The following is a 27,623-nucleotide window of genomic DNA, read 5'->3' as shown; positions in this document are numbered from 1 at the left end:
CTTTAAAGACGAAGGTGAGGGGTGGGGGGTCTCTCCCGCTCTCCCGGTATCAAGCTCATTCTTAAAGCAGACGAGCGCCTCAGGCAGCGTGTTCCCCAGTGATCGTTTTTTAGCAAACTATCTATTTGGTTTTAGCATGAGTAAGAAGAAAATAACTTTTCAGTTTGAGCATTGAAAAAAATCCCTCAAGCCTTCTTTTTTCCTTTTTTTGGGGGGGGGGGGAACGGTTGTAGTTCTACACTTCTACTTTGTTGAATGGGTTTAAAAGAAAGAACAGTCATCTACTGCTATTTTTTCCCACTATGTCAGAATGTCTATCTACTGCTATTTTTTCCCACTATGTCAGAATGTCTATTTCTGGTGAGCACCCTGAGTTTGTCAAGCACTTGAAGAACCCACACTTGATTCCTCGCCTGACGTGACCAGTGCCGCTCTTAGCACTGCAGAATAGAAAAACAAAAAAAAATCAAAAACAATATCAGCAGGTTTAGAAACATTTGTTTCTAACCAAGCATAAGGAAACAACAATTTGATGCTAAAGTGCTAACACAGGACAGGAAAACAGCAATCGCCTACTATCTTCACCTTCACAAGTTAACAACCACACTAGATCATATGAACAGAAGATGGACTCAAACTACAGAACTTCCCAACAGCACCTATCTTTTTTTTAAGGATAAATCATCATTCATGCTTCTATGCTATTAAGTAGCATACCATAGCTAAGGAATGCATAGGGTTGAAGATATGTGTGAGGCTCTGGCATGTAGAAGCACTAGTAGAGAACTAGCATTTAGTCCCGGTTGGTAGGGTGCATATCTCCCAAAAAATCATCCGGGATAAACCAACCGAGACAAAGGGGGGATCTTTAGTCCCGGGTCCATCAACCGGGAGTAAAGGTCACCCTTTAGTCCCAGTTCAATCGGGACTAAAGGGCCTGCCACGCCAGCAGGCGCGGGACAGGCCCTTTACTCCCAGTTGGTAAAAGAAACCAGGAGTAAAAAGGGCGCCCCTTTACTCCCGGTTGGGTTTCCCAACTGGGACTAAAGTCCTACTTAAATTTTTATGCATGGCGCCCTGCATGACGCTTGAAATTTTCATGCATCATGTACGTAGTACTGCGACCCTTTTGTTAACCTCTAGTAGTTGAGACTTTTTTTATAATGAAATCAACTAGTATTTAAACAAATGAAATTTGTAATTATACAATTACTATATATATACACAATTCAAACTAGTATAATGAAATCAACTATATATACAAATCGATCTTAGCGCGTATTATATATACAAATCAAACTATATATCTACAATCTTCTCGTCGAGGTGTTGCTCGGAGCGTCTAATTGTCGTCCATCGTAATAAAATTCTCCTTGTGGATTTACCACCTCGTCCATTAGAAATCCAATGAGACCTTCACATATTGCTGCTACTCTTTCTTTCTTCAAGAGTCCCTGTTGAATATTTAACATCTATAATTTGGAAATTTGTGAATGTTACACGAACAATTAAATATAAGGAGCTAGAAAATAATTAACTAGTAATAGTTTTATTTTACGTACTTTAAAGTCGTGCGGCGTCATCTTTAGTCCCTTGGGTCCTATAAAACTATGCATGTGCTCACAGATGTAGTAGCCACATAGATTATTCCCGGGTTCCTGTCTTAAGCACTTCAGTGCGGAAAAAAATAAGTTATGAAATATTCGTGTTATACAATGTACTAAATATGCAGACTTCCCGCTAAATGTGCACACTTCATACGTACCGGGAAGTCTGTGTTCCATGTAAGTTTTTCTTTGAATGGACCTTTGTGTGTCCTTATGAATTATTTCCATGCGCTGCGGATTAGAATAATGAATGATATAGTATAACAGGGATAAAATTTAGGAAATAAAATTTTGCATAGAGATAAAGGTCCAGAATTATTACAAGCCTAGCATGTCTTGCATGTCTTGGTACTCCACCGGATCTTTCCTCAACGAATCGAAGACAGTGACGTGTCTTCTTTCAAGTTCAACTATAATGAGGATCCAGTGGAAGTTGCGTACGTAAAATGTTCATGCATATTAGAGCTAACTAATTAATTAGGTAAGGAAAAAGGCAACAAAAGTAGACGGTATACACACACTTACTTGAAGTTGTATGGAAGTAGTACGAAATCCTTGAATTTTTGCTTGTCTAGGAAATTGTATACTTCCACCAAGGTTTTTTCTGGCGATAATTGTATCTATTTTTGGTTAACTACGGATGGATCCATGAAGCCAATATGTAGGTACGCCTCTCGTCGGCACGTCTGAATTAGCATGCTACATAAAATGAAAGACGAAGTTAGTACGGTGACGCACGCAAAAAAAATAATGATATGAGCCAAAATTTACATGTAGATAAATGGACACTTACAGAACCCAAGCGCTGATTAGAGAGACGTCCAGGGCATCATGATGGTACACTTCGTATATATCCTGGAAGTCTAGCCACAGAACTTTCTCGCCTTCGCCGTAAAAATCTATCGGTTTTACCTTAAGGCCCAACATCTCCCTCGAGTCGGCGGACACCTTCATGTACCATTGATGGAATTCGTCCATCTTTGTTGATATCTTCCGTACCAACTCAGGCCTTACTAGGAGATTTGCCAAGCTCGAAAGTCCATCTCGGTTCAACTGGCGGTGCAGCTGGTGGCTCAACTTGCCCTAAACATTCATCAAGTCCCATACCGGTTTCTTCCATGAATTTCAATACTTGTGCTTGTTGATCCAAGGGCATTGCTGCTACCTTTTGAGCATCTTTTTTTAATACATGCCCAAGGTCGGGTACAGCACCACCGGAGGATGACTTTCCTTTCCTTTTATCCCTCTCATCAGCCTTTACTAAAGCTCGTTCGTAGTTTGATAGTAGTGGTATCCTTTTCTTGGCTCCTTCTTCCATCTTGATAAAAAAGTTTAAATCTCTTCGATTTACTGGCGGTGGCTCCATCTTTCTTTGGCTTGTTTCTTGAACCACGCACTGGCCTCTGCTTGGATTTCTGCCCACTGTTCTGCATGACTCATTACCTCCCAGCGTTCCTTACGAGTCACTTCAGGCTCCTTTGCTTTCTTCTTTCTCTGTCTTTGCTTGGGAGGCGGTGCTCGTGACTTCTTTAGTGGTGCTGCAGGTTCCTTCATCGGGGTTGCTCTTAGTCCCGACGACGGTGATCGAGGAGGGGTGTTGTTATTGTCGTCGTTGCTCCCACCACTAGGATGTGGTGGAGATGGAGACCTTGATAGAGCAGGAAGCGACGGTCCTAGAGCAGGTTGTGCAGGAGATGATGGTCTCGAGCTATGAGGAGAAGGTCGATGCTGGGGATCTACGGGGAGCGGTCTTGAGCTCTGAGGAGATGGCTCTATCCTGGGAATGATGATGTAGTGTTTGCGCCATAGAATGATCCCATGAAGCACATCTGCCAATGCCCTTTCCCCGTCGCCTCCTGGGAGGTCGAGCTCTAGACCTTCATATTGGCTATCAACTAGCTGCTCTACGCTAACGCTGGCGTAGCCAGGTGGAATCTCCATTCCATGGCTTGTCTGCCCTGCCAGGATTGGTAACGCACTCCCGTACGCCACATGTACATATAGCGGAAGTAAACAAGTTATTAAACTCCAATCCCGAGGCGTGGATCATTCGAGAAGATTGCATAAATATTATGTATAAGTATACTTTAGTAGTGAGGTTCCCAACCGGTGCATGCAGCTCACATGAGATGCGTTGTGTGATGGCATCCACGGGGAACCGTTGCTCCTCCACGGGTAACCTGGGCGTCTGCGCATCGGGGAACCCTATAGAAGCACAACTTCTCAAGAGGCGTTGAGAAGGGCTGGCGTAGTTTGGATTCGGCAATGCTCCAGATTGGGCCAACTCCGCAACTACGTGGGCCACTCGACGATTTATTTCGTCCAACATTCTTTTTTCTTGTGACCGCACTTTGGATTCTAGCATCTGCCGCCATCTCTCCTCGATCTGTTCTTTTCTTCGCTTGCGGCTTCTGTACGATGCGCTGTCGCCTCGGAAAGCAAACTTCCACGAAATGACCCCGAACCCTCGGCAACGTCCTGGGTGCTCGGGATTACTGAGGGCCAATGTGAGCTCATCATTCTCTCGGTCCACCTTCAACCTCCCAGCCTTAGAATCTTCAATGTTCTTCATAAGACTTTCGGCCTTCTGACGTATTGTCTCATTGAATATCAACGTCCCATCCTCTTGGCTCAGGGAGCCTCCATGAGCGTAATACCAAATTTTCGATTGTTCAGGCCATTCAATAGTTGCAGGTATGATTCCCCGTTCGATCAGATCTTGTTCCATCTTCTTCCATTTGGGAATTGCTATGCCATAACCACCTCACCCTAGATGATGATGGTACTCCTTCTGACCAGAATTTGTAGTGTTGGTCTGGATCTTTTTCACACCGTCTTCACTCCTCTTATATTCAACAAATGCCTCCCAGTGGTCCCTCAACTTTGGCCACACATTGAAATCTAGAGTTCGGCCCTTCTTAATGTAGTTGGCATCCAGCATCTTCTTGAATGTCTGGAATTGTGTAGCCATCTTCTTCAGCGTCCACGCTTTCACATCCTTTTCAATATAACCTTCGGGAAATGTGAAATGTCTCTTGACATCTTCCCATAGCATATATTCTTTTGTGTCTCTAGGAGCGCGTACGGATTAGTGCTTTTGCCCTTCCATTCTCAAATGCTGATAGGCACGTTGTCCCTTACGATTGCCCCGATCTGACTCACGTACTCCTTTGCTACTTTTTCGGGAGCAACCGGCCTGCCCTCTTCTGTCACTTCCGTGATGACAAGCCTCCCTTCCATCACCTTTGTACGACCTCAGGTCTTCTGCCCTTTCGTCGATCCAGAGGGCTAACAGTTCAAGATTTGTTAATTAGTATGTAGTATAAACGGTGGCGTCAAACAATAAAAATTATATATACCTCGCTGGAACCTTCCGCCACGACAAGGTGTTGCTAGGGCTCAGGCTCTTCATTCCCATCGCTGGACATGTTGAGGAACATGTCCGCCTGGGTGCCCTCTTCATCGGTGTACGATATTGGAAGGTTGTCGCCACTACCATCACCAGCAATAATCTGCTCCATGAGATACCTTGCGGTCTCGTCATCTGCCATTTCAACTACTGATTGAAACATACATGGAATCATACATGACAGTCATGAATCATAGAACTCGATCATGAAATAGGAACCTCACACGAAATGAAACGTACATGAAATCGCCTTAGTTACATGTACGTAAGGGTATATACATGAAATCATACAATAACATGAATCCCACAAAGTCCGGAATGTTTATACAAATTTCAACAAATTAGTAGTACTTTGTAAGAATTTCTACCAAATTTCTACTAATTTCTACAAATTTAATGGAATTTCTACAAAATTTCTACTAATGCCTAATAATTTTACAATAACATGAATCCCACAAAGTCTGAAATGTTTATACAAATTTCAACAAATTAGTAGTACTTTGTAAGAATTTCTACCAAATTTCTACTAATTTCTACATATTTATTGGAATTTCTAGCAAATTACTACTAATTCCTACTAATTTGAATGAATTTCTACAAAATTTATCAACTGATTTTCTAACTAATCTACAAATATTTATTAATTTTCTAACTAATCTACTAATATCTATTCATTTTCTAACTAAAAAATAAAAAAGGCCCTTGCTGACGCAAGCCTCGTTCCTGACGCCAGTGCCGGCGGACCTCGCGTGGTGCCTAGTTGGGCGACGAGGTGGCCGGGGCGGCGGGACGGCGGCGGCCGGGGTGGCAGGATGGCGGAGGCGGGGACGAAGCGAGGTGGCCGCAGCAACAACGGGCAAAGGCGGCCGGGGACAAGGGACGGAGGTGGCCGGCGACGAGGGACGGAAGCGGCGCGCGCGACAGAGGCAGCGACGAGGCGCCGTGACGGACGAGGGCGTGGCGGCGACAGAGGATGTGGCATTGATGGAGGCGGCGATGAGGCCTCGCGGTGGAGGCGGCCAGCGGTGACGAGGTCGAGGGGGCGCAACGGAGGAGGATCGGAGGTGGGCCGAGGCGATGGAGGAGGAGGCGGTCCGGGCGCGGGCGAGGCGATCAGGCAGCGGGACGATGATGGCCGGGGCGTTGGGCGACGAGGACGATGGCGGCCGGCGAGGGAGGCGGATGGGCGGCAACGGAGCAGGCGGGAGGGCGCGGGATCTTGGCGGCGGTGAAAATTTGGCTAAGTGTCGTAACTGGCGTGGGGTGGGGGTAGAAGAGGTTACAGTGGGTTTTATCCCCCTTCCCTTTTATCCTGGTTCGTAATTGAACCCGGGACTAAAGGCCCTTTTGTCCCGGGTGCAAACACCAACCAGGACAAAAGGACCCCCCCCCCTTTATCCCAGTTGCTAACTATAACCGGGATAAAAGGGTACGTCCCTGGCGGGAAACAAAAACTACCCTTTTATCCCAGTTGCAGTTGTCAACCGAGATAAAAGGGGGGCCTTTTGTCCCAGTTGGTGTTGGCACCCGAGACAAAAGGGACGGCCTTTGATCCCGGTTGCTTTTGGCAATAGGGATAAAAGGTCCTTTTGTCCCAGTTTCTATTGGCACCCGGGACAAAAGGGCCTTTTCCCACACTTTCATCGTCCGCTTGTTTTTTGGAAAAGGATTTTATTTATGTTTTCACTGCATTTCAGGATGAAAAACAAAAAACTTCACATATTTTGAACAGTCAAAAATATATTTAATTAGCAAGTATATTGACAATAAGTGTGAATTAGTGATTAATTCTATACCAGTTCGTTTAGCCTCTAAAATAATTATTTTACTGCATCGCTATGATCAAGAAATTATTCAATTAAGTAATTTCAACGCGCAAAAAAAATCGATGTATGTATGTGGTTAACATTGTTCATGTTTATCTAATAAATCTTCACCTCAACAAATTTAAGAACACATGAAATCATACATAGGTTAAATTAAAAATTGTATCAAGTACTACACAAAGTTCAAGTAAATTTAGCACATTACAATACAACGTTATAAAATTTCTTCTTCACGAAAGTTCCTTGATCATGATCGCGGCGTAAGTACGGAGCCTCTTCTTTGGATAGCAGGATGCTTGGGTCAACTTCAACAGCGAATGGAGGCATGCTATCAAACTGATCATAATCATCTGATTGGTCTGTTTTATCCTCGACTCCCACAATTTTTCTTTTACCTAGAAGAACTATGTGGCATTTTGGCTCCCATGTCTCTTCTAGATTTCTCTTGGGTTTTCTAGACATGTCCTTCACATAGAAAACCTGATGCACATCATTAGCAAGTACGAATGGTTCATCACTGTATCCAGTCTTGATCAGATCTACTATTGTCATTCCGTACTGATCTTTGGTTACGGCAGTTAGCTTCACCCAATTGCAAAGAAATAGAGGGATGTACAACAGTCCGTATTTGAGTTCCCATATCTCATGTATGAAACCATAATATGACTCCTTACTATTATTTCTATCTATAGCATCTATGCGGACACCACTATTCTGGTTCATGCTTTTCTGGTCCTGGGCTCTCATGTAAAATGTATAACCATTTATCTTATAGCCTTGGAATTTCACGATTGTGCTAGCAAGTCCCTTGGCTAACCAAGCGAGCTGTGGGTGAATCTCAGAGTTACCCATAAGTTGTTGGCACAACCAGGAGGGAAAAGTTTCCATGTGATGACGTGTAAGCCAAGCATCAGATTTCGTCAGTTTTTTGGAAACTACCATCTGCCTGTGCTGCTCGATATACGGAGACACAAAGGATGACTGTTGCAGAACAGTGTAGTGTGCCTTGTCGAACAAATCAGTATCATTGCTCAAACTTGATTTCCTTCCAAGGGTGCCCATTCCCCGGAGCCTCCCCTCATGGCGTGAAGTTGGAACCCCAATCAAGTCAATTGAGTCAATAAAATCAACACAAAACTCGATCACCTCCTATGTTCCATATCCCTTGGCGATGCTTCCTTCTGGACGGGCACGATTAAGAACATAGCTTTTTAGGACTGCCATGAACCTCTCAAAAGGCCACTTATTGTGCAGGTATACAGGTCCGAGAATACCAATCTCTTTTACTAGGTGAACCAGTAAGTGCGTCATAATATTGAAGAAGGATGGTGGAAATACCAACTCAAAACTAACAAGACATTGCACCACATTGTTCTGTAGCTTTGATACCTTGGATGGATCGATTGCCTTCTGCGAAATCGCATTGAGAAACGCGCATACCTTTACGAGCGGCAACCGGACATTTTCTGGTAGAACACCCCTCAGTGCAACCGGAAGCAACTGGATCATCAACATGTGGCAGTCATGGGCCTTGAGATTTTCCCTTTATATTCGAGGAGTACCCTGATGGGACCTTCATACTATTCAAGCATTCAAACATGGTATCCTTCTCTTCCTTGCTGAGAGTGTAACTGGCAGGACATAAGTAGTGCTGTCCATTATCTCTCTTTTTCGGATGTAGGTCATCTCGTTGCCCCATGGCTTTCAGGTCCTGTCGTGCTTCTAATGTATCTTTCGAGGTCCCATAAACACCCATGAAGCCTAGCACGTTCACGCAAAGATTCTTCGTCAGGTGCATCACGTCTATTGCGTTGCGAACCTCTAGGATTTCCCAATAAGGTAGCTCCCAAAATATTGATTTTCTCTTCCACATGGGTGCACGTCCGTTATCGTCGTTCGGAACAGGTTGGCTACCATGACCCTTTCCAAATACTACATTTACATCCTTTATCATCTCGAAGACACGCTTTCCATTATGGTGTGTAGGTTTTTTATGATGGTTTGGCGCCCCTTGGAAATACATCCCGCTCTTTCTCAGCTGGTGGTGAGCAGGGAGAAATCGACGTTGACCCATATAGATGACCTTCTTACAGTGCTTCAAATACATGCTGTCTGTGTCGTCTAAACAGTGGGTGCAGGCCCGATATCCCTTATTTGTCTGTCCTGAAATGTGACTCAGTGCAGGCCAATCATTGATGGTTACAAACAACAATGCTCGTAGATTAAAGATCTCTTGTCTATCCTTATCCCACACACATACACCTTTTTCCTTCTAGAGCTGCAAAAGGTCATCAACCAACGGTCTTAGGTACACGTCAATGTCGTTGCCGGTTTGTTTTGGACCTTGGATAAGCGCCGGCATCATAATGAACTTCCGCTTCATGCACAGCCAAGGAGGAAGGTTGAACATACATAGGGTCACAGGCCAAGTACTATGGCCACTACTCAACTCACTGAATGGATTGAATCCATCAGTACTTAAACCAAACCTTATGTTCCTTGCTTCACTTTCAAAGTCCGGGAATGCTCTATCAATTGATCTCCACTGGGCCTCATCTGCGGGGTGTCTCAGCATCTCATCTTCCATACGTTCTTCTTTGTGCCATCGCATCAACTTAGCATTCGCCTTGTTCCTGAACAAGCGCTTCAAGCGTGGTATTATAGGGAAATACCACATCACCTTCACAGGAACTCTCTTCTTGGGAGACTGCCCCTCGACATCACCAGGATCATCTCGCCTGATCTTATACCGCAGCGCTTCGCAGACGGGACAAGCATCCATTTTCTCGTATTCATCACCACGATAGAGGATACAGTCATTAGGGCATGTGTGTATCTTCTAAACATCCAATCCGAGAGGGCAAATAATCGGTTTAGCTTCATATGTTGTGGACGGTAATTAACTATTCTCGGGAAAAAATCTTCTTGACAATGTTCAACATCCCCTGAAATGCCTTATCGGACACACCATTTTTTCCCTTCCATTGCACAAATTCTAGTGTCGTACCTATTTTTTTATGGCCCTGCTGGCAATCTGGGTACAACAATTTTTGGTGATCATCTATCATGCGCTGCAACTTTGCTACTTCCTTCTCAGTTTCGCAATCTCTGTGTGCATCTCGTTGCACCTGACCAAGGTCATCAGTAGGGCCATTTTCTACAAACTTATCTTCATCAGCCTCGCCCATTGTATTATCCGCAAAATTTTGGCCTGCAACCCAGTCCGGAATGTTGTCATCATTCTCCTCCTCTTCGCCATCTTCCATTACAACCCCTCTTTCACCGTGCTTGGTCCAAATCAAATAGTTAGGCATGAAACCGTATCTAAACAAGTGGCTATAAATAGTCCCCCAGGAATCCTTTGAATAGTCCTTCTTGTTATTGCATTGGAATCATGGACAACATACGAACCCATTCTCTGGCTTATTCGCTTTGGCCACTTCGAGAAAATAATGCAAGCCATCAATAAACATCTTGCTCCGTTTGTCTGGATTATACATCCATTGCCAGTCCATCTGCATCGTATTATGCATGAAAAGTGATTACACTTGAAAATGGATTACGCGTGAAAATTGATTATGCATGAACAAGGATTACACTTGAAAATGGATTACGTGTGAAAATGGATTACACTTGAAAATGGATTCACGATTGAAAGCATGTCAAACGTTGTAGTGCAAATAATGCTGAACGTTTAGATATAGATACAAATACACATATTTAAATTAAAGATCCAAACAACATGATACAATACGACAAGTCATCCACTGGTTATTATCTAGGAGGACTTTAAGCATCCTTGGACGGTGAAGACGAAGGTTCCGCTGAACCAGCCTCATCCTGTGGTTTATTTGTGCCACCTGAAACGGTAGTACTAAGTGACGTGAAACACCCGGGACTGAGGGTGGAGCATAACGATCACCAAAAGGAGGTTCCTGACCCGCGGCAACAGCTTCTTCATGACGTTTCTGCAAATAACGAAGCATTGCTTTCTCCAACGCGCTCATTTTCTTCGGCTTATCCTGAGGGCCAACTATGATTTTCCCCTTGCTGAAAGAGGAACGACAATTGCCCCCACCATCGCCACTTCCTCCACTAGCAAAAGCCATCTATGTACAAAAATTCTTACCTTAGCACTGCAGAACTTGTTGAACTTGAAGACCGTGATCATCTCAGTGAGCATGGTTGTCAACTGGGCGGCACCGTACTTCGTCATGGAAGAGGTTCGATTTTACGAGAAAGGGGACACGGTCTTCCACGATGTCTGTTGCCGCTCTTTCTCATAAAATCGAACCTCCTCCTTGACGTCCGTTGCTGCTCCACGGAGAACATGCTTACCGAGATGAACACGGTATGCCTGCAGAACTTGTTGAACTAGAAGACCGTGATCATCTGGCGAGCATGTTCTCAACTGGGTGGCACCGCACTTCGTCATGGAAGAGGTTCGATTCTACAAAAATGGGGACATGGTCATGATGTCCATATCCACTCTTTCTCATAGAATCGGACCTCCTCCTTGACATACGTTGCTGCTCGGTGGAGAACATTCTCGCCAAGATGAACGCGGTATGCAAGTTCAACAAGTATGGATTTGAAAAACCATATTGAATTTGACAAGATAAACCGTCTAGATAAGGTAGCATCATTCTTAAACCACTGCAAGAATACATACTATATATGACACATCAATCTCCCTCACATTCTAGCTCAAAATACCTCTCCATTTTCTACTTCATCACATTCTAGCAAATAAACTATCCATCTCCAAAGCATAAATCAAAGAGTAACACAAGGATGAAGTAGAAAACCTTCACAACACTTGTGTTGGATGAGTGAAATTCCCACGAAAATGAGGGAAAAAAATTCGGGCAGCACCTCCCTTGCTTCAACACCACCGGAGAGTAGGTGAAGCTCAGCTCTCTGTCTTTATGGTGGATTGGCTCGGGCTGGAGTAGGAAGAAAGACCTCTGTCTTAGTATATAATGGGGATGAGTTTTTATCCGGTTAAAACCTCCAACCAAGACAAAAAGGAACACCTTTTGTCCCGGTTGAAAGTTTACTTCCGGTTGGAGGCTCCAACTGGGACAAAAGGGTGGCCCTTTTGTCCCGGTTGGATCCTCCAATCGGGAGTAAACTATTTGTCCCGGTTGGTAACACCAACCGGAAGGTCCACCCTTTTGTCCCAGTTGGAGGAGGTCCACCCTTTTGTCCCGGTTGGAGGCTCCAACCGGGACAAAAGGGTAAACCCACCGATTCCCCGGAACTAGCCGTTACAACCAAGACTAAAGGGGGGCCTTTAGTCCCGGTTGCAAATACCAACCGGGAGTAAATCTCCCCTCCATTTTTGCCTACCTTGGCCCACTCCCTTTTCTCCCGGGCCTACTTTAAACCGGGACAAAAGGGGGCGCATCGAAAGTCAGTTCTCTACTAGTGAAGGTAGATCATACAAGTACTAGGTAATGACCTTTTATGGTTTCATTCCTGCTAGCTATTACCTTACTGGGAACAGGGTTAAAGATATGGTACTAAATCAATTCCTACGTCATATATATCTAGCCTGATGGAGCACATGACAGGACATTGAAACATGCAGGACATCGGTGGCTATCAGTACTTGATGGAGCACATGACAATGCTCCCTGACATCGAGTTTTTTGCATCTGGATGTATTTGATGGACATGCCTTTGGAGCTAGCTCATTTCATGTTCTCAGAAAGTGCACTGGTATAAGAAGGCAACTGCTGCAATTACATGTCCCTCCTGCTGAGTCAGAGGTATATAGCTATCCTTAAAGTAGTAAAACAGAAAGCAATATTCAGCTGCATTCTTTTGGCATACCTATGACTGATTTCTTATTAGTTGTTCTGGTGTCATGTTCTATAGTTTATTTGTGGTAATTATTTGGGGGATTTCTCTACCATCCAATGATAGTGATTTTCTCTATAGTTTTGACCGAGTGATATTCTACTTGGGCTTTAAACCAACTCAAATTACTTTCCATGTAACAATCGACTGGGATTAGATCCTATCCTATTGTAACCCTAGGTTGTCAGCCTATTTAAGGTGTCCAGGGACACCTCCTGAGGGTATCTCAACTCTCCGTGTACCATACCAGCAATACAATCCACCAGAACACAGGACGTAGGGTATTACTCTCTGGATGCCCGAACCTGTCTAAATCTTGCGCCCCTGTGTTACCATTCAAGTTCTTGGTTTCACGATCTCCCCCGCCTACGAGGAGGGACAGATGGAGGCGGAGGAGGAGGTAGGGCAGTGGTAGAGGAGGCAGGGGCATGCACAGAGGAGGAGGGCAGGAGGCGTCGGAACAAGGAGAGGGGAGGAGATAATGTGGGGAGGTGGGCTGTTGGATGGTTGGGCTGCTTTGATGGGTTTTTTTTTTCAACTCAAATCCCACTTATCCCTTGTTTTTCCTTTTTATAGGTATATATGATGGGTATGGCAAGCTATATGTATGTATTTGGTAATATCTTGAAATGCCTAGTTCCCCCTAGGCTCTAGGTGGTGGGTCACCACCTAGAGAGCGCCTAGCGCCTTTTGCAACCTTGGTTGAGCTCTTCCACCAATGGATGGCCACATATTTGCTTTTGTTTCTATTGTTCTTTAGTTGCTGCTGCCGGATGTTGGAAGGCAACACAAAGATGAGCAATATAGAAGTACACTGTACATATAATCCAAGAGCTCTTTTACGGTGCACAATACTACCAAGTGATAGTATAGAGTATAGGCTATTTTTTGGAATGGGTAAAATTGTAATTAGCATGACATATATTATTCGGGGACTTTTTATATCTGCACGCCATTTTCCCGCACAATCACGCCGCGCCGCCACTGCCCACACGCCTCGCGCAATACACGTACGTTCCCTCTGTGGCCACGGCAACGGCATGATCCTCAACCATGCCATCCAGATCTTTGTATCCGGCGATGGCAACGGCATGATCCTCAACCACGCCATCCAGATCTTTGTGTCCGGCGTGACACCTGTTGCCAGCGACCTCATCCCGACCGGCGTTGTCGCGCCTGTCGCCAGGACGCCATTCGACTTCCACATCCCCGCCATGCCCGGCGCGCACATCGTGGAGGTGGAGGGAGGGTACGACATCAACTATGTCCTCGACGGCGCGGCGGACGGGAAGGGGGTGCAGAAGGTGGCGATGGTGAACAAGGCGGACTCCGGGTGGGTGATGGAGCTGTGGGCCAACCAGCCCGGGCTCCAGTTCTGCACGGGCAACTTCCTCAAGGGCGATGAGGGCAAGGGCGGCACCGTCTATGCCAAGCACGGTGGGCTGTGCCTGGAGATGCAGGTCTACCCGGACGCCGTGCACAAGCTGGGGTTCCATGCCAAGGAAAGAAGATAGGATAATTGAGAAAGATTTGATATATTTCAACAATGCCATTTTACATATTTCCAATCGCACCCCTATACTACCTATACTACTCATGCATACTAGCTTAAGTTTCTAGCCGGCGGATCCTTACATACGAGTCATTTTCGAACAGTAGTATAAAGTAGTATTGTGTACCATAAAAGACCTCGTAATCCAATGCTTATGAAAAAAGAACTAGTTTAATTTTGCCTTTTATATATACAAGTGACTTTGGAACACACTACCTTTGAGCATATCTATATGATTTGAGGCGCATGCTGCCATCATTTGGGAAAAAAATATGAGCAACCCCATAAAAATAGCAATTTGGCAATATAAGTTGAATAATAGAAAATCTGAGCATATCTTTACCTATTATTAAAGCAAGTAACGTCTCTGCCTCGCTTTTCGTACGTCGTGGTCATTTTGCAAAGAAAACCCTGACGTTTCTTGAAATCAACCCGCAATCCAAGAGAGGGGAAATCGGGTGGAAAAAGGAGGGAAGGGAAGGGGTTAAGACGAAAAAGCTTCTAAAACAGAGAGGGGAGGGGGATTGGGTGTGGGCCGCCGCTCCTCCTGGGCCGCGCGCCGCCGCATGCCTCCCTGCGCGCCCCGACCCTCCCCGCGCCCCGCTCCCCCGACGGACCTCCGTCGCCGCGGGCGACCTCGCCGGGGGGAGGCGCCGCCGTCACAGCTAGCCCGCCTGCGCTGGACCTCGCGGTCGGACTGCTAGACCCGAGGAGCTTTCGGAGGAGGACGAAGAGGAGCAGCTCGCGTGGCCCGCGGATCTCCCCTCGCCCCGCTCCCTCGCCGGACCTCCGTCGCCGCGGGCGCCCTCGCTGGGGGAGGCGCCACCGTCACAGCTCGCCCACCCGCGCTGGACCTCGCGGCCAGCCTGCTGGACCCTGAGGAGTGGTCGGAGGAGGACAAAGAGGAGCAGCTCGCGTGTTGCGCTACCGTACCCTGCTCTCGGGGTCCGTTTTCCTGTGAGATTCCGAGGAGATGGAGGACGAGGACTACTCGTGGGTGCGGCACACCAGGTTCTCGTAGTCCATCGTCAGGTCCAGCTCTGGCAGGGAGCAGTACGGCGTGTTCATCGAGTAGTTCAGCACCGACTTGAAGCTGAACGGATTGGGCACGGGACCCAGGCTCCCTCGCCAAAATCTACAGCCCGTGGCGAAGGGATCCGTGCTCTCGAACTCAGCAAGGCTGCCGATTCCCAAGGCCAAATCGGCGGTTGCGCAGTCGGAACGGAAGCTGAAGCATGTGTCTTCAGATGGCCAATTGAACCGAGACAGGAGCAGTGACCGCTCGCCGCGACAGGCGTCGGCGAAGCAGGACCTGAAGGGGGCCAGCCTGAGCTTGGACATTCCACAACGGCGTGTGGTCCGGCCATCCTAGGATGAGAGCCCAGACGCGCTGGATTTCTCTTTCCACTCTGAAGAGCACAGCCAAAGGCTTCAGAGAGTGTGCTCCAGCCCAGCTCCTTTCTACTCGCAGGATGCAGGGCCACCAGTTGATGATTCCAGAGCGCGAAGTGCATCTATGAAGGTCATGGGGGAGGTATCGAAGCCAGCGCCAAAGCCGAAGCGAAGGGCAAAATCCCCTATCCCCAAGCGCGTCTTCTCCGACATGTTCAAGGAGGCCAAGGCTGCCACCAAGAGGTTATCCAGCCCGCAGCGGCATAGGAAGCCTACCTCTCCACGGTCACCGGATGACAGCCCTCCGTCCGGCTTCGCTTCGCTGAAAACACCGAGCAGACTGAAGATTAATAGGAGGACATCCTCATGGCTGAGGAGGAACCTTGGCGATGGAGCTCCAATGGTTGCTGCATCGGAGATCCTCGAGAGATGGACGGTCGACCGCTCGGAGTTGCTCATCGGCCATAGATTTGCGTCCGGGGCGTATAGCCGGTTGTTCCGTGGGATCTACAAGGAGCAACCTGTTGCTGTGAAATTTATCAGGCAGCCTGATGATGGTGAGGATGAAGAGTTGTCTGCTCGGCTTGAGAAGCAGTTCACTGCAGAGGTTACCATTCTGGCAAGGCTCCAGCATCGAAATGTCATCAAGGTAAACTACATGAACTTTCTTGTAACATTTTGTTCTGGTGCTTACTGCTTACCCTTGCATGATTACATCGGCTTGGCAGTGAATTAGTGCACGTTTCTTTTGCACATTTGATCGTGATAATTGCTACATTTTTTTGTGTAGTTATTCTTGCCTGCCTATTCATGGATCAACAATCCAATATGAACATATATACTAGGACTTGCCCTTTTTTGCGGAAAGATAGGACTTGCCCCTTTTTTTATGGTTGTTGGGCAGTATGAGGCCCGCCTGAAATAATTAACAGGCGTCAACATGCATCAGCATTACATTTCAGAGTTTTGGCACATATTTAGGACTGCAATCGTGTGGGCCATAACTATTTTTCTTCCGTTTTTTTTTTGGATCTGATGCTTACCCTTTGAATTTGCTTCTGTTGTAAATGTAATCACGATAATTGCTAAAATTTGCTGTGTTCAGCTTTTCTACATATTCATGGAACAATCCCATACAAATATATATACTAGGACTTGCCCCGCTTTTTTGTTAAAAGATAAGTATGAAGCACGCCTGAAATATTTAACAGGCACAACATGCATCAGCATTACCTTGTATTGGCACATCACTAGGACAACACTAATGTGAGCCACAAGTATTTTCTGCTTCTTTTTCTTTTTTTTTTCCTACAAACATGAATTTTCCTACCACAATATCCTGATGTTTTTGCTTAGAAATAAGGAATATGCTTAGCACAATGCAAGCATATTCCCCTAGCGATAAAAAGCATATAAAGGAATATTATGGTCAATGCATTGACTTTGACTTGTTTGGCCAACTACTCCGATAATCAAGGTTATCATATATTCATATTTGTCAATGCGGAGGTACATTTTAATTGGTACCTGTCAGATGGCCCATCAGAATTCTTACAAAGGTTATGGCATTGGATAGAAGCAGCATTTCAGCACATTACTTCTCTAAATGTCTTCGGCCCTAATAGAAACTATGTAACTATTTGCTATAATCATGATTTTTAGTTGAGTTTTCTGTATATTAGATGGCGTATAGCTCCAATGAGCTGTCAGTAATCCATGAAATACCATGTAAATGCGCTTCTTCTGCTCTCTGCCTACTGCTTCTATCTTTGAACAGTTTCTGGTGTTTTAGGAACATATTTTTCACTGAGAAATATTGCAGTAACTATTTTCCTTGAGCTCGAGGCTTTCCTTGAATTACTTTTGAAATTGATCGGTAATTTCTTTTCTGTGTAGACTAAGTTGGCCGGTTAGGTGCGGTAGGCCGGTTTGGGTTGCCTTAGGCAGTTGAGCTGGTACACGTGAATGCCATTCCATATCTTTGTATATTACCCAGAAGAGTTACTTACCTTATGATAAACTTCGTTGTGCAATGCTTGGTGATTTAACATTTTCACATTAGAGCTTCATTTAGTTACCTTTGTATTCAATATCAAGTTATCTAAACTTCAAACATCATGAGGTTTTTTATTTTAATATATCTCTCTTGGGTGCTCTAAATCTTCCTACGAAATGAGAAACTCTAAGAAAATCGTGAAATTCCAGTAGTTGGTGGATGGCTGGACGCCATCAAGTAGCGGAACACCACCCTCTCATGCGGCTCTTCACCATTATATAGACCGCTATCCGCGTAGACTTTGGCTAAAGCACAGGTGGTAGTGTGGAAGCGACAACATCAATATAGACGCTAAGCGACCATACATGAAACAAGAAAAAATAATCTGAGAACGTGTAAAGACCCGTAGCAACGCACGGGCATTTCTACTAGTTCTATATGATTTGTGGATGTAATTTCCATCTCAGGTTTTGGTCCCCCAATTGCCATTGTGTCTTTTCTTTTGTTGGTCCCACGTGTACTAGTATTTATTAGTTTATCACCCAAAACAGAAGAAAAAAAGAAAACAAAAAAAATCATCGAGCAATCCCGATCTCGGCATCGGCCGCCAACGCCGCCATCTTCCCCAATCCCGCCCGCGCCAGCGCCCGGCGGCGACCTTTCCTATCCCTCAATCCCACCGGCCGTCCGCCATGGGGACGATCGCCGGAGACAAGTGGAAGAGCAGACTGGAAGAGGAGGAAGACGAGGAGCTCGTCGACCGCATCAGCGGCCTCCCCGACGCTGTCCTCGGCGACATCGTCACGCTCCTCCCCACCAGGGACGGCGCCCGCACGCAGGTGCTCTCCTCCCGGTGGCGCCACATCTGACGCTCCGCCCCTCTCAACCTCGACCTCGTCGGGCTCACCTCCTTCAAGTACGGCAGGTGCGTGCGCGTCTCCGCCAGCGAGATCACGTGGATCCTCTCCGCGCATCGGGGCCCCGGCCACCGCTCCTGCACCGAATTGCAGCACCTCGACCTACACGACGACAGCCGCCCCGCCACGGTCCTCGACGGCTGGCTCCGGTCCCCCGCCCTCCACAACCTCGAGCAGCTCGAGTTCCACTACGGATATAGGTTTCCGCTTGGATTCAGTCCCCTGCCACCGCCGCCGCAGCTGCCGGCATCGGTGCAACGCTTCTCTTCGACTCTTCGCATTGCCAAGTTGGCCGGGTGCAGCTTCCCGGAGGGAAACGCCGGCACTCTGCACTTGCCGGTTCTCAAGCAGCTGAGCCTTATGCACGCCAAGATCTCGGAGAGCTCTCTGCAGGCCTTGCTCGCCGGCTGCCCTGCCCTGCCCTGCAGAGCTTGCTGCTGTCTTACAACAGCGGCTACTCTCGAGTCCGAATCGTGTCTCGCACTCTTTTAAGCATTGGTGTGAACCCGGGTCGGGGAGACTCCAGATTGCAACACCTCATCCTGGAGGATGCTCCCTGTTTAGAAAGATTGCTTATTTTTCCTTATGCATATGGGTATGCCAAGATAATGAACATCTCGGTTATTTCGGCTCCAAAATTGAATATTTTGGGGCCACTCTGTGATGACCTCTCCACGGTTGAGTTTGGCACCACAGTTTTTCAGGTTTATCTGCCTCCTTCTCATTCTCACTTTCACCTTCATGAGGAATGCCAAAACCCCTTACTGATCATGGTGTTACCCTTTGCATTCTGTGCTTAACTCAGGGACCGCGCCTTGTTAGCTTCATGACGGTGGCACCCAGTGTGAAGATTTTAGCTTTACTGAATATGCAAATTAGTTTGGATGTGGTTATTAACTTTATGAAATGCTTTCCCTGCTTGGAGAAGTTGTACATCAAGGTGACTAAATCTCTACTTCACAATTGGTGTTAATTCTTTTTGTCACTTGCAGTTGCATCCATACTTGTTCTAAAGCTACCTTGTAACCATGTTTATGTTCAATTAAATTTTCCAGACAGTATTGGCGCGGTGCAAAAATAGGCGGAGCCGTGAATACCAGAATTTTGTCAGGACCCGTGATATTCGCCTGAAGAAAGTTGTGTTGTTAAACTATTGACGCAACATGTCCCATGCTAACTTTGCCAAGTTCTTTGTACTGAATGCAAAAGTGCTAGAATCAATGGTTCTTGAGTTAGAAAAAGGAATACCGCTTAGCACTGAGTGGATTGAGAAACAGCATGAGCGTCTACATACAAAAATAGGACTTTTAGGGGTGCACAGTTTGATTTTGTTTATCGTTAAGGTTGATCTGGGCTGATTGCCCGTGTGATGGATGAAGCACAAGCACATGATTTGTCAACAGCCAACCCCTTTGTAGGGTTTCATGTCCGGTCCATTTAGGCTACACTGTTTTGATGGAACTTGATTAGTCACTTGTCTGCAGCATTTTGATATTTGGTGTCTGTGTTCGTAAAATATTGTAATTTGTCAACAGACTGATTGTTCTGTTATAACCAGAGAAGTGCTAGTTGGGGGTGTCCACCATTTGTGATTTCTCCACATGGTTATCATTGAAATAATTGCACATATCACATTTGCGTCAAGCATGTTGCTTTCTAATCCCTTTGGCATCCATGCAAAATAAATCTCTCTGGTGAGAACATGAGGATATAGATATTATATGTTATGTATGTAGAAGCTAATCTTGTTTCATACACTGTACCAACTTGACCATTTGTGGAACTTTTGTGGTAACCTGTGTCAAGATTACTTGCTTCACCACAGATTTAATGTAAGCAATCTTACTTAATTCTACAATTTGTTTTAACCCTACCTCTCTTTAACTCATTTACCATGTTTTTGTAAGTGGCCTGTGTCAGTTATATATTGGTGCTGTGCATTGATTTCAACCTATGCTACAGTTGATTTCAAAGGTTCTCTTTGTTTTTTCCCTCCAGGTTTGTGCATGCATGTCTTTGCAAGAGAAGTAGTGAGGGCATGACTTTCTTTTTTTTTTCTTTGTTGAGGGGGTGAGGAAAACTCACAGGTGAGGTAATTCTCCAATCTTGTAGTGGTATATTAATCTGTTTCTGATCCCTTTGTTGTCTGATCTGTTTCGACGGGGAACTAGGGCAATCTTTGCAGGGTAATTATTTGGGAGTTTTCTGCGGTGTTTTTAAATTTAGATTGTTGGTTTACAGGGTTAGTTTAATTTTTTTTATCAAATGGGAAGGAGAGCTATGCATCATTATTTTAAGAAGAAATAAATATACAAGGGTGAGTACACTTATGGTTGGTACTCAACAAGGTCACAAGAAATAACCAGAATTAACTATTTAAGTCCATCTTCAGGTTTAATTAATCATGTGAGGGTCTAGGCCGCTCTTGACCGTGAGCATGGCTGATCGATCAGTTTTACACTCTGCAGAGGTTGCACATCTTTACCCACAAGTCGCGTAAAAGTTCAAAAAACTTTAGACCCAACCATGCAGTGCTAGCTAGGCACCATACCACACTTCCGAGGTGTGATTGCATAGGGACGCTACGAGGCCTTTACAAAGATTCGCTAGTAAGTGGTAATCCGCTAAGGTTTCAGGTCGAAGCAAAGCATAACAGTCCCCTAGTGGGTACAGTGTCTTAGCAAAGCCCACCTCCCAAGAGAGCGAGTACTATACCCCATCAACGCCTCCCCTCTTGCCCTTTCGGTAAGATTACTCCAGACTAGAGTTTCTAATTATTCAGCCAAGACCAGAGTCATTTAGTCTTGTGGTAGTACTGTTTTTCCTGGGTGGTCGTTCCATGTTCCGATTAAACATTATCATGATATTATTAACAAAGCATAGGTAGAAGGATGGTTAGGGACACTTGACTTTCTCCAACAAAAAGTTAGTCTTACTACTCTTCGGCTTCTTGCTTTCTTGAAACTCTTACTCTTCAAAACTTCCGAACAGCGATCCTTCTACTCGGAGCAAACATCAGCACAAACATACAAACAACAAACAAGTACAACTAAGAACAATACACCAAAACAAAAGACAGGCTTTAAAGGAGCGTACTAAAGGATAGGACTCAATTCTAGGATCACGCAAACGCAAGAAACGCTTGAAACAGAACTATGGTTGAAAAGATAAAGCTATCGAGATATTTGAATTATAAAAGAAAAGACAAGAGCTACAAGCTTCATTTATTTTAGTTGAGAAAAATAATATAAAGATATTTTAGAGAAATATCCTTGGTTATAATTAATCAAGTCATATTTATGTTTTCATAAGAAAAGACGGTGTAAATCTTAGTCCAATTTTTATTTATAAATATTTAGTACAATTTATGCAAATTAAACATTTAATTTGAAAATAATGTATATGTAAACATCTAAGCGCATAACTTTATATTTTGAGTTCAACTGGCAAATTATTTTAAAAACGCATTTATATTCATATTAGTCGAATTAACATTTAATTATGAAAACTCAAGATATAACCTATGTAGCTTTTATTTAGAAAGCAATTTGAATAAACATTACTCAATTTAAGTTTGACTTATGAAAACCGAGGTATAACTCTAGGTTAGCTTTTAATCGGAAAAATTAATTAGATAAGCATTAATCAAATTAACATTAGTTTATGAAAACCCAATATATAATCTAATTGGCTTTTATTTAGAAAAGAATATGAAGTAAAAATTAATCAGTTGATGTTTATTATGAAAAACAACGTATAACTATAAGTAGATTTTATTTAGAGAAGAACACGTTTATCAGGCATTAATCAATTTAATATCAAATTTATTTTCAAAAACTTGCATGAAGGGAAACATTACCACTAACGTGTAATTTATATTGTTATGAATCTAACGCAACTTGACGAATCGAAACGGAGCTAAAACGTAGAGTCTGCGAGCTAAACAAGATTCTAGGGAACTATTCGCGATTAACCGTAGATCTCAGGGGTTAGCATAGAAGATTACCGGGACACAGGGAACAAGGCTCGCGAAAAGCTGAAAACTCGGGGTTAGATCTGCAAAAGGTCAAGGCTTGGATTAGATTAAAAGAATGCAAGAATTACAGGGGCCTCACTGCAAGATTTACAAGACACACCACATCTTCTTCAACCTCTCGCCAGGGACTCTGGCCGGCCGGCTTACCGGCACTGCGGCGAGCTAGAGCCTCGGGCGAGCGACGTAGGAGGTGGAGGAAGTTGAGGGGATGACTCGCCGGTGCTTACGGGCAGCAGAGAGGCATGGCAGCGGTTGGAAACGACGGTCAAAGGAGCTGGCGGCGGCCGGCTCGTTGTCCTCCGCGGTGTCGGCGCTCCGGCATCAAGACGGCAACGAGGAACGGCGAAACGGGCGCGGTTCGATCTCGCGAAACTCGTCCTGATGCCCGCTTGCTCCGGTGGGGCTCCTCGGCGACGAATCGGCGAAGACCGGCGGCGGCGGCGGCTCGTCTGCACGGACGGCGGCAGCGCGGGGCGAGAGAAGGACGGGGCGAGGTAGCTAGGCAGCAGGGAGAGGCAGGGCGCACGACGCTCGCCCTTGAATAGGCGCGGAACCCTAGGGTGCCGGCGTGTGGGGCGCGGACGCCCAGGAGGTGGCGGCGGCGCCGGCCGTGCTTGGCCTGGGGCTCGGCAAGATGGGCCTTGGCGGGCCGGTGCTGGGCCAGAGCGGGTCGGGCTCGGCCCGGGATTTCTTTTTTTTTAAGAAATAATCCTCGTGAAACAAAATCCTGTTGATTCATTTATTTCACGAAAAATACTCCGAAAATCCTAAAAATTCTAGGAAAAATCCCAAAGATAGTTTGAGGCACAAGGAGTCCAAATAAAATATTTGAAGCTCATGAAAAGAGGCTTCCAAAAATTGGAGTTAGCTCTAGGAAAATGAGAATAAATTCCAGTAAAAGCTGTAAAATTCTCAAAAGGTCTGGACAACGTCTAAATGCATTTTTTTAAAATTTTTATACTCATAAAACACCAAGATGCATCGGCATGAATGCACAGACATAACAGCACATGCTTGAGCGCTTCTCATGCCCGATGCGTCCATCATGGAGTAAGACTCGGACGCCCAACGCCGTCCACACATGTCGTGAGCTCATGCATGAAACAACAGAAAGCACAAGTCTAAATTTAGGGATTTGCTAACAAATCCAAGTGATGGACGTACCATTCTCATCTCGCCAACGACAGACTCCTTCCTTCATCTGGAACTGGAAGCAGCTAGCATTACTAGCTTCCCTTGATCAGAGAGACAGAGCTGAGATAGAATCATGGAAGAGACGAGGATCATCCTCAGGCCGGAAAAGCTGATGATCTATCGCTACTTGAGGCTTCTGAAGGTGACAGACAATATTGCAAGAGCTCTGGGGTTCCTGGCAGTGTCTTGGTCCGCCGTCGTGCTCCTCGGCGGCTTCGTCCACGATCTGCCACCCAAGGAGTTCAGGCTTCTCACCGCACTCACCTTCGTCTTGGCATTGAGGCCGGTTTCCCATCTCTCTTCAATTGCAGTTTTACAATCCTGTCATTGAAGTCGATCTCTCCAATAAATTTTACCTGTCATACACTACGGGAACAGTAGCTTTGCTGAGTGCTCCAGGCACTCGGCGAAGCCCCAAAAACACTCGGCAAAGGCTTTGCCGAGTGTAACACTCGACGACCAGCACTCGACGAATTTTCCGCTAGAAAACAGATGTCAAAAAATACTCGGCAAAGTTAGACCCTCGGCAAAAAATATTAACGGACTGTCATCGTGACGGCGTTGCCGAGTATCGTGGGAAAACACTCGGCAAAAACTATCACTTTGCCGAGTGTCACGAGAAAACACTCGGCAAACTAGTACTTTGCCGAGTGTCGATAACGGACACTCGACAAAGTTCTAACGGCCAGCACGCCCACTGACGGACGGTGCACGTGCCAGTCACATGCTGGATTATTGCCGAGTGTCAAATCTTTGCCGAGTGTTGTCTGTTTTTTTGCCGAGTGTTTTCTCTATGACACTCGGCAACTAGAATGTATGTCGAGTGTATTATATATGCCGAGTGTATACGGTGAGACACTCGGCAAACGAGCTCGGCAAAGATTTAACACTCGGCTTATCTACTGTTTCCGGTAGTGATATTTCTCTCACCGACAATACACACATTATCCTGCAGGATGATGGACGAAACTGCATGGGTTTTTCGGTACGAGCATACTATAATCTGTATGCTCCGGCAACAGAAGTGGATCAAGGCGCACAGGACCATAATCAGCATGTTGCTTACAATGCAACTAATGAAGTTGATCTTTTTCGTTTGTTTTATATGCCTCTGTCTGTTTTCGCCAATTGTGAGCCTGGGAGTCTCAGTGTCGCATCTTGTACATGGCCGAGACATTGCCGCCAACGGAGCGGCGGCATTACTGAACGCTGCACTAGACATCTTCTATGCTCTACTTCTGCTGCAGAGTTTATTCACCTTGTACTACGCAGCCATTATTATTTATATTGCGGAAGACGACACGCAGATTCTGACGAACAAGCACTCTGGGCTTGAGGAGGAATGGGGATTACAAGCAATTCGAATGTACTATTCGGAAACAAGGAAGCGTAGCAAGGACGGGAAGCTGCCCTGCAACTGGGACTTGATCACATACGCTATTGGATTGCTCCAGTCTGCATCCGGGGATGATGACTATCTATGGGGAGCAAGGGAATTAGACAAGCTCTTCGACGACACGGATGCATCGCTAAGACGGCAAGGATCTCTATTCAGAATCTGATCGCCATGATTGGTCGGAGAGGCGTAGCTCATGACATCATCGAGAGCAGAGAGCGCGCCGCAAGGATTGTGGCTCATCTTGCCACTAGCATCAATATAACACACTTCCCGAGTATAGTACAATGCATTTGTTCCCTACTTGAAAGAAGTAACTGTAAGCAATATTGTGAGCCACAAGTTACTACTTGTCCATCTGAGAATCCTCAAAACAGATTTTTTCCTGATGATAGAAAGGATCAACATGAAACATCCCAGCATCAAGATGATGCCTACGTGGCACTAGTAGAGAACTCACCTTCCATGCGTCCTTTTTTATCCCAGTTTAAAGTTGGCCCAAGACAAAAGGTGCTTTAATCCCGGGTCAAATATCAATCGAGATTAAAGACCCCCCTTTAGTCCCGGGTCAAAAATCAGCCACCCGTGAGGACCTTTTAGTCCTGGGTGAAAAAATCAGCTACCCGTGAGGGACCTTTTAGTCCCGGATGATAAGACCAACCAGGACTAAAGGTCACCATTTTAATCCCGGTTGGTGTTACCATCTGGGACTAAAGCTCACGACACCAACCGGGATAAAATGAGGTCTTTTATCCCAGTTTGAAACATCAACTGGGATAAAAGGGTCCCCCACGGGTGGCTAAAAAAGAATTAAAGGCCTGGGACCCTTTTTATCCTGGTTTGTAATACCAACGGGGATAAAAGGGGGTTTTTAATCCCGGTTGGTGTTTCAAACCGGGATAAAAGAGTCCCCCACAGGTGGTTAAAAAAAGAACTAAATCTCGCAAAACTTTTTATCTCGGTTTGTAATACCAACCAGGATAAAAGGGGATCTTTTGTCCCGTCGGTATTACAAACTGGGATAAAAGGGTCCCCAAGATTTAGTACAAATGGATTGCATCCCCTATATAGTTAGATGTGGTGTGTAAGTGGGATGGGAAGGAAGCTACGCGCGAGGCTTGAGGTTGTGGGTTCGAATATTTCGCGTGACTTGTGACTTGCGCGTGTGGGAGGCCTCCCTGGGATCCCCTAATTTTTTTTTTTGCAAAATCATTTATCCCGGTTGGTATTACTAACCGGGATAAAAGGGATCCCGTCCCGCCAAGACACCCCCTTTTGTCTCGATTGCGTTATTGTGGATTGGTTTTCGGGAGTTTTTCACCCTACCAACCGGGACTAATACTAAGTTTTCTACTAGTGTGGCAGTGCCCATCAAAGACCAAACTGATGGCCATGAACACGAACAAGCCAGTTTAGCCAACAGAAAGAGAAAAGGGACTACATAGACTCGCCCGTTAAAGCGACTACATGGGCTCGCCCCATGCTGCAGCCGGCCCTAGATCCGCCCCTGTTGGTATGGGATTTTATCAACGACTGCCGTGAGAATGCAGCAGTTTTTCCCAACGAATTTAGAGGAGCCAAGGAGCTGATTTCTCAAGGCCTGTTGATTCTTGAGAGGCTCACACGAGACGAAGGAAACTGCACGGAGATCAGCAGACACCAACGGCTGGTCGCTAAGATTACATCGCCACTGAGCAGCCATGACTTCCTCAGCAATAATGCACGGGACAAAGAAAAAATGGTCGAAATGCTAAACAAGTCACTCACAGTGGTGAGCAGGCTACTTAGCAGCCCTGGAGACGGCGCCACAAGGCTGCGCGCCAGGAGCTGGCAAGTAAAACGGAAGCCGTCAGTAACCTGATGGCTATTTTGGAGCTTGCTGACAGTAGTGAAAGTGCCCAAGAACTGCATGAACTTTCAAGAAACTGAATTTCGAAAAGCTTTTAAAGGCCCTGGTACGAATCTTCCTTGAGAAAGAGGCCAGCAATACTGCAGGGGACATGGCTATAGTGGACGTGGCTGACAGTACTATAGCCGAATTTGAACGAGCAGACAGAGAACATAAGTCCACCAGACTGAGGCGCAAAGCAGGGGAAGCGCTGGCCAGACTGCTTCCCCTTGGCGCGGCAACAGATGTTAATGTTGCTGATAAACTTTCCAAGCAAGAGGCAATCGACCTATTGACAAAGGTAATTGATCGCTACCTCTGCCTCACTTTTGATCTCATTCGCAATTTCTCAGTTAATTTCTTTTTACTTCTGTAGTGTATAGAAATATTTCCCCGGACAGTTCAAACATATATAGTGGTCTAGGTCCAAATTATATGCCATTTTAGTAAGATACAACCACTGTTTTGGAACTTATCCTAAATATTATACATTAAAAACAGAGAGGGTAGTTTATAATTTTAGTATTATTTGTTTCTAGGATTTT

General features: G+C 45.6%; 2 protein-coding genes and 1 pseudogene across 2 annotated transcripts; all 3 read left to right on the top strand.

Annotated features, from left to right (window-relative positions):
- The first annotated feature begins 13,747 nt into the window (after positions 1–13,747).
- On the top strand, positions 13,748–14,221 carry LOC101770789 (aldose 1-epimerase-like). Its single transcript, XM_004959035.1, has one exon. It carries the CDS (start codon positions 13,748–13,750, stop codon positions 14,219–14,221), a length of 474 nt encoding a protein of 157 aa, XP_004959092.1.
- A 576-nt stretch (positions 14,222–14,797) lies between these two features.
- LOC101770376 lies at positions 14,798–17,536 on the top strand (annotated as a pseudogene).
- Positions 17,537–18,339: 803 nt separating this feature from the next.
- On the top strand, positions 18,340–20,156 carry LOC111256366. Its single transcript, XM_022824258.1, has 4 exons — positions 18,340–18,486; positions 18,765–19,268; positions 19,370–19,504; positions 19,620–20,156. Exons 1-4 carry the CDS (start codon positions 18,340–18,342, stop codon positions 19,719–19,721), a joined length of 888 nt encoding a protein of 295 aa, XP_022679993.1. The 3' UTR covers positions 19,722–20,156.
- Positions 20,157–27,623: the final 7,467 nt, after the last annotated feature.

This window comes from Setaria italica, chromosome II, assembly GCF_000263155.2.
Source record: "Setaria italica strain Yugu1 chromosome II, Setaria_italica_v2.0, whole genome shotgun sequence".
In the NCBI taxonomy this organism is placed as follows: domain Eukaryota; kingdom Viridiplantae; phylum Streptophyta; class Magnoliopsida; order Poales; family Poaceae; genus Setaria; species Setaria italica.
This window is presented reverse-complemented; position numbering and strand designations above follow the sequence as displayed.

Bases quoted from the DNA above. Each gene is read 5' to 3' on its own strand.
- LOC101770789 (XM_004959035.1), top strand. From the start codon at position 13,748: ATGATCCTCAACCATGCCATCCAGATCTTTGTATCCGGCGATGGCAAC.
- LOC111256366 (XM_022824258.1), top strand. From the start codon at position 18,340: ATGGGGACGATCGCCGGAGACAAGTGGAAGAGCAGACTGGAAGAGGAG. The intron at 18,487-18,764 runs GTGCTCTCCTCC...CTACGGATATAG, and splicing joins GGGACGGCGCCCGCACGCAG to GTTTCCGCTTGGATTCAGTC. The intron at 19,269-19,369 runs GTTTATCTGCCT...TGCTTAACTCAG, and splicing joins TTGGCACCACAGTTTTTCAG to GGACCGCGCCTTGTTAGCTT.